Source organism: Sycon ciliatum, chromosome 1 (genome assembly GCF_964019385.1).
Source record: "Sycon ciliatum chromosome 1, ocSycCili1.1, whole genome shotgun sequence".
NCBI classification, from domain to species: Eukaryota; Metazoa; Porifera; class Calcarea; order Leucosolenida; family Sycettidae; genus Sycon; species Sycon ciliatum.
In genome coordinates, this window is record NC_088643.1 from 82,866,427 (window position 1) to 82,874,271 (window position 7,845).

Here is a 7,845-nt window from a genome sequence, read left to right on the forward strand (position 1 = left end):
CGACGTCTCGATGTCAGCTGGGTCAAATTGCTGCAAGCAATTTTTTGAACATCCGCAGTTCTACTTTTGACGAACAGTGTCGTCCTCCTCTGCCGGCGCAACGGTCGCTTCACAAGCTGCTGCGGAACTAGCCTTCGGAGGTTTGGGCTCTGCCTTTCCGACATACAGCTCTGCTGCTGCGTCGACATCCACTCGCTGCTGAAGAAACTGTCGCCGTCGTCAGGTTGAACCGAACGTCACTGGCGTCCGACTCGTCTTCCTCACCAAAAACTTCAGCCTCATCTCTTCCAGGAGAGATTTCAGCGCTTCGTTCACGGTGAAACATTTACGATGGGTCATAGTGAACAGCTACGCCGACCCAAGGACTTAGCAGAAATCGAAGACGGCAAGACAACTGCGCTGAAACTGTGAAAGCAACTCTTTGTCTTTCCGCTCGCGCGTGCGATTTTATTCAGCGGAGGTGTCGACGTGTCACCTGGTATGGTCACGGTCGATCGATTTTGATCGCCGATCGGTGGTACGTGGGTCGATTTAGCCAGGGTTTTCTTCTACAGGAGCTGTAGGATACTGGCTCTCCAATACAAAGAATGACTGAGCTCCAAAGAAGTCGCGTATCGCCAAAAAACGAACAGTTTCAAGTTCGATCCGAACGTGACAGCTGAGAATCAGCTGATTCACTTCAAGTGCGGTTTTCTCAAAATCACGTGCAGCAGGATGTAATGGAATTGCATCATTTGCAGTTCATTATAAAGTAATCAATCTTCTCCTTCGATCTTGTTCAAATAATTCTCTAAATGTACTGATGTTTTGACATCATAGTTTTTCGAAAGATTCAAATAATTTAGTTATCATATGTTGACTCGCTTTGAATCGCTGATCAGAGCATGATCATGTGATCTGATCATGCTGTGCGCCATTTTTGCTATGGTTCTTTGATGCGCGTGAGGGCATGAACCTCGCGGCATCAGGCTGGCTTTTGTGGATCTTTTTACTCTCCTTTTAGACTAATTCCTGTAAACAAGCCGTATTTGGGGTCTTGAGTGTGTGGTCGTGAGGGATCGAGGGAGCCTACAGACGGAATTGGTAGTGCTCTAGGGTCCGACCTAAAGTAGAAAGGAATTCGATTACAAGGATACGGTCCCTTTTCGCTTGCGCCGGCTCAATTATGTCATCAAAATACTTATGATGTCATCAAAATACTAATTCTGTCATCAAAATACTGAGTATGTCATCAAAATACTGTATTTTACAGGTTGTAGGTCGACCACCTTACTTGTGGGCGTGCTTTACCAGTTAGCACCGTATCCCTCACACACTCAAGGAAACACGGCCCGATTTGTTTTGGAGATAGTGTGCTGATTCAAGGAACTGGAACTGGTCTTGTAATGCAAAAACTCAAAGAGCTGGAAAGCAATGCCAGGCCACTGGTAGCAACTGGCTCGCGAGGAGCCGCAATAAACCCACATTGTGCCAAAAAAGAGGTTGAAAAGCAATGCCAATACAATTGGCAGCAACTGGCTCCTGAAGAGCCGCAAGTGGCTCGTGATGAGCCGCAACTAGCGAAGCAAATGACCATTTAGGAGCGCTAGAGCTCCAGAAAAAAAGCAGCAACACCAACCACAAACTCAAACTCACAGAGACCCTCCATTTCCAGCACAACAAACACCTCGTGAGGCCCTAGGTAGCAGCATGAGTCAGAGTCGCTCATGGAGTTGTGCTAAACAGACGCTGAGAGCCAGTTGCTATTCACAACCCTGTCACCTCCAACAATTAGTCGCATGTCCGCGCGAGGGACAACAATACGAACTTAGAAGTTGCGGATTCGGCGGTATTAGCGATGAAGTTGGTTGCTCCAACGACGGACACACGCTTCCTGCCAAACTTGACACTTGACTGACTCACCACTGCCATCCGGAGCACACGAGGAACATGTCGCACCTTCCACTCGGATGGCAGTCGTGTGTCAGTCAAGTGTCAAGTTCGGCAGGTAGCGTGTGTTCCTCGTTGGAGTCACCCACTTTTTTCAATGTCAAGTTCGTTAATTCTATTCATCGCATTATTTACCGCTTGTTTCCGCACCGCCTGATTGTGGTATGTTCTTTTACCTGTTTTCGTCCCTTTAGGGAAATTTCAACGGATACTAAACCTTCCTGGGCAGGCTCTTTGATTGGAGAAATTTGGTCACGCTTAAATAAACTGAACACAACAGAATCACAGGATCCGAGTTTGGCAATGGATCTGCATTATCTGTTGCTGACGCAATCAATTTCAGGCACACCAGATGTTGACGCTCTTCATGTCCTCTTCAACAAATGGAATGCCAACTTGGCGGACATGTCCAAGACGCTCTGCGATAGTATACCTCAAGTCTGTGAAGTATTCCAAACAATGTTCAAGGAAATGGATGACGTCTCCGCTCAGATGATCCCATGCCTCCTGTATCTTCACGATCAAATACAAAATCTCCTGGCAAGGATGGGTTATCAGAAATTTGGCAAGACTTCAATGAGAAAGTCACTGATTACCATGTTGCAAGAATGTATTGTTACTTGTATGGCTAGCTTCCCAGACCAGCTTGATTCACTGTTCATCTCTGAAAAGAAGTGTACAAAGAACATGAGATCCCTTGTGGAATTCAATACGCAGTCGAAAGGCCGCAAGGTATTTGCACAACTTGCCCAGCAGCTCTCAAGTTGTACTGATTTCTACGACCCAGGCACACGAGTCATGGAGGCATATCAGACAATGCTACGACTTGACATCAAGCACAGCTCCTTGAATGGCGAACAGTGGACGTTCTGGCGCGAGCACCACTTCCGTCAAGAACATTTCACCCTGCTACAATCCAAGGGAGTTGTAGGGACCTTCTTGAATGGTTTTCAGAACACACTGGACAAATGTAAACAGGCTGGATTGTTCATTCCTCTTGGAGTTCAAGCTATGTGTCTAATCATCAAAGGGCGCTACAGCATTTCAGCTACCACTCAGCAAGATAAGCTGTCTCCAATGAAGGCGTGTGAGCTTATTCAGCAGTACAATGGTTATTTTGTTCACGATTTCGACAGGAATTTGCTGTGGAAGACTGTCTTTGATATCCTGTTGCCGTGCAAGGACGTCAAACTGCCTGCCCGCCTGCTGATCCATTTGGCCAAAATATGTGAAGTTGAAGTTCTTTTTTGTGCCTTGCAAGCCGTGTCACGAAATGGTGGGGCTGAAGGAATCTCAGCACTGCTAATTGAAGTTATCCAGGATGAAACAATCACCACAACCATTGTGGAGCCACTACTTGCTGCATTTAAGCAATACTTATGCCGGGTAGCTGAGCCTATACCTGCTACACTCATCCATAGTTACTTTCTGCATCTACCAAGGAAGGGCAGAGAATTTGCAACAGCTGTTTTTGACTCATGTGTGGTAAGAGCAAACCAAGCTCAGCAATCAAACTTGGAGCAGACACCAAGTACCTTTGGCAGACTTGTGGACCTTGTTGCCTCCAAACAACCCATGCTCATTGAATCTAACATCATCAGGATCATCTCAATTCTGAAGGCGGCATGCCCACAGAGAACATTCCATTTACTAACATACAGCAAAAAGCTCTGCACTATCGAGCTGGATGATTCTGCTAAATCTGCAGTGCAGAAAATGTCCTACGAATGGTCACGGTCTCTCCTAGGCGGAACATCTCAACAGTTTAGACAATCAGACGCAAACAGAAGCTGTGAGCCAACAAAGATACAAAAGGTATCCCAATACCTCGTTGATGCAATGTCTATACTGGGAAATTCTCTAGCCAGCACAACAAAGTCCTCACTAGCCTGGATTTGGTGGTTACAATTATGCCAAGAAGCATCAGCTTTGATAATTCCATGGTTTAACACCAATCCTCAAGACACAATCAACAGCTTTGTGGCAAACTTTGTCTCATCTGCAAAACGGCCTTTATTTCTGCACTCATGTGAATGGGCATTGTACAGCGTGATATTTCATAAATGTCTTGCTTCGAACCCAAGGATGTGGTTACTAGGCAACTTTTATGTCATAGTGCGCCGATGTCATTACCTGTTTTCTCAACTTTGTGGCGTAACGGACGATGGCAACAAGAGTATTGAAAATAGCAGTGACAGTGGCAACAGCAGCACCAGCCTTAGCAACAGCGACAGCAATAGCAGCAATAAGAGCCTCATCGACAACAGCGGCATCGGCAAGAGCAGCACCAGCACCAGCCTCAGCAACAGCTCTACCAACGACAAGTTTACTGTCTTGGAAGGTATCCCCCTGGACAGGAATTGGTTTTTATGGTTCCAAAAGATCAAGGGCATGATTGAAAATGACTACAAATGTATCACTGAGCGTAATTACAATAAACACACCTGTCGACAATACATCAAAGAAAAGCACCAGCTTGTGAAGTCATTCAACGTGTTTCCAGCAACAACAGTTAAAGATGGTTTGGTTATCCCATCAGTTGACGACCTCTACTCCAAATTGGAAGAGCAACTAAAAACCATCCGTTGGTTACAAAATCATGGTGTAAGCAACCTGGATCAACAGTCAATGCAAATGTTGCAACGTGTACAGGAGGATGAGTGTCTTTGGTATCATGACCTTTGTAGTGCACTAGGAGCAGCAGGTGCAATGTTGAAGCCTCTACAGTGCACACTGCAGCCTATCGCTCCAGCAGTGGACTTTGTTACCGGTTGCACAGTCGACGACTTCTTGCAGTACTTTCTATCAACGAAGACCAGTGCTCTGTTTTCAGCAGTCCTAGCCATGTACTGCCAGCCAGAATCTCAATGTGCTCTTGAAGAGATGGTGTCCAAATTGCAAGCTTCTCACACATTCATGTGTAGCATCTTGTTATCGGAGGTGTCTGTCAAATCACTTCACCTGATCAGCAAACAAATCGGACGTGCTGATATGAAGGCGGACCTTGCTAATTTGTCTTCGTTTCCAGCATATTCACCACTCCTCGACAGCCGTGGGGCAGAGGACCTATTCGCAACTATTGAGCAGCTATTGTTGGTAATGATGTACTTATCTTGGGCACCAACAATCCTGGATGTGTTCCAAACCAACGGAATAATTGTTGCGTCTGGAAAGAGCTCTGATGAAGATATCAAAACCATCCATGATCTCTTGTCTATGAGCCTTGGAGACGTGTGTTTGAAGGATATGGTGAAGTCTTTGACACAAGTGGCGAACCTGTTCAAAGATTTTAATCAAATCCACTTTGATTTAGTGACAGAGGTGAACAAACAAGGAGACCTGATTAAACTGCTGAAAGAACGCAAGGTGTTTACTGATCCAAGGCTATGCGATCGCATATGTCACTGGTTACGCAGACAGCCGTGTGGAGGGTCTGTGGACTGCAGCTATCTGGTCTCTCTGATTGCTAGCAATGACTGCTTAGCTCCATTCATTCAGCCCAAACCATCGAGCCTTTGTGATGCCATTGGCAGAGTTAAGCGGCTTCAACCAACTCCAGAGACCATTGAACATGTCAGGGCAGCGGGTCAGAAAGTGGTCCGTTCCAGTCAGATGCAACGAAGCAACACGGAGAATATATTGGTTCCCAACAATGAGAAACTGTGAGTAATGATATGCACATCTATAATTATGTCATCAAAATACTTATGATGTCATCAAAATACTAATTATGTCATCAAAATACTAAGTATGTTATCAAAATACTGTATTTTACAGGTTGTAGGTCGACCACCTTACTTGTGGGCTTGCTTTACCGGTTAGCACCGTATCCCTCACACCCTCAAGGAAACACGGCTCGATTTGTTTTGGAGATAGTGTGCTGATTCAAGGAACTGGAACTGGTCTTGTAATGCAAAAACTCAAAGAGCTGGAAAGCAATGCCAGGCCACCGGTAGCAACTGGCTCGCGAGGAGCCGCAATAAACCCACATTGTGCCAAAAAGGAGGTTGAAAAGCAATGCCAATACAATTGGCAGCAACTGGCTCCTGAAGAGCCGCAAGTGCCTGGCTCGTGATGAGCCGCAACTAGCGAAGCAAATGACCATTTAGGAGCGCTAGAGCTCCAGAAAAAAGCAGCAACACCAACCACAAACTCAAACTCACAAACTCACAGAGACCCTCCATTTCCAGCACAACAAACACCTCGTGAGGCCCCAGGTAGCAGCATGAGTCAGAGTTGCTCATGGAGTTGTGCTAAACAGACGCTGAGAGCCAGTAGCTATTCACAACCCTGTCACCTCCAACAATTGGTTGCATGTCCGCGCGAGGGACAACAATACGAACTTAGAAGTTGCGGATTCGGCGGTATTAGCGATGAAGTTGGTTGCTCCAACGACGAACACACGCTTCCTGCCGAACTTGACACTTGACTGACTCACCACTGCCATCCGGAGCACACGAGGAACATGTCGCACCTTCCACTCGGATGGCAGTCGTGTGTCAGTCAAGTGTCAAGTTCGGCAGGTAGCGTGTTTTCCTCGTTGGAGTCACCCACTTTTTTCAATGTCAAGTTCGTTAATTCTATTCATCGCATTATTAAACGCTTGTTTCCGCACCGCCTGATTGTGGTATGTTCTTTTACCTGTTTTCGTCCCTTTAGGGAAATTTCAACGGATACTAAACCTTCCTGGGCAGGCTCTTTGATTGGAGAAATTTGGTCACGCTTAAATAAACTGAACACAACAGAATCACAGGATCCGAGTTTGGCAATGGATCTGCATTATCTGTTGCTGACGCAATCAATTTCAGGCACACCAGATGTTGACGCTCTTCATGTCCTCTTCAACAAATGGAATGCCAACTTGGCGGACATGTCCAAGACGCTCTGCGATAGTATACCTCAAGTCTGTGAAGTATTCCAAACAATGTTCAAGGAAATGGATGACGTCTCCGCTCAGATGATCCCATGCCTCCTGTATCTTCACGATCAAATACAAAATCTCCTGGCAAGGATGGGTTATCAGAAATTTGGCAAGACTTCAATGAGAAAGTCACTGATTACCATGTTGCAAGAATGTATTGTTACTTGTATGGCTAGCTTCCCAGACCAGCTTGATTCACTGTTCATCTCTGAAAAGAAGTGTACAAAGAACATGAGATCCCTTGTGGAATTCAATACGCAGTCGAAAGGCCGCAAGGTATTTGCACAACTTGCCCAGCAGCTCTCAAGTTGTACTGATTTCTACGACCCAGGCACACGAGTCATGGAGGCATATCAGACAATGCTACGACTTGACATCAAGCACAGCTCCTTGAATGGCGAACAGTGGACGTTCTGGCGCGAGCACCACTTCCGTCAAGAACATTTCACCCTGCTACAATCCAAGGGAGTTGTAGGGACCTTCTTGAATGGTTTTCAGAACACACTGGACAAATGTAAACAGGCTGGATTGTTCATTCCTCTTGGAGTTCAAGCTATGTGTCTAATCATCAAAGGGCGCTACAGCATTTCAGCTACCACTCAGCAAGATAAGCTGTCTCCAATGAAGGCGTGTGAGCTTATTCAGCAGTACAATGGTTAATTTGTTCACGATTTCGACAGGAATTTGCTGTGGAAGACTGTCTTTGATATCCTGTTGCCGTGCAAGGACGTCAAACTGCCTGCCCGCCTGCTGATCCATTTGGCCAAAATATGTGAAGTTGAAGTTCTTTTTTGTGCCTTGCAAGCCGTGTCACGAAATGGTGGGGCTGAAGGAATCTCAGCACTGCTAATTGAAGTTATCCAGGATGAAACAATCACCACAACCATTGTGGAGCCACTACTTGCTGCATTTAAGCAATACTTACGCCGGGTAGCTGAGCCTATACCTGCTACACTCATCCATAGTTACTTTCTGCATCTACCAAGGAAGGGCAG

The 7,845-nt window shown here is 46.0% G+C and overlaps 1 protein-coding gene across 1 annotated transcript in view; it reads left to right on the top strand.

The window, feature by feature from the left end:
* Positions 1-7,510, top strand: part of LOC135808249 (uncharacterized) — a 48,633-nt gene extending 41,123 nt beyond the window's left edge. Inside the window, exons 7-8 of the mRNA XM_065321419.1 lie at positions 2,124-5,591; positions 6,589-7,510. Coding sequence (XP_065177491.1) covers positions 2,124-5,591; positions 6,589-7,510 — 4,390 coding nt within the window. The remainder of the gene's footprint in view (positions 1-2,123; positions 5,592-6,588) is intronic.
* The last annotated feature ends 335 nt before the right edge of the window (positions 7,511-7,845 follow it).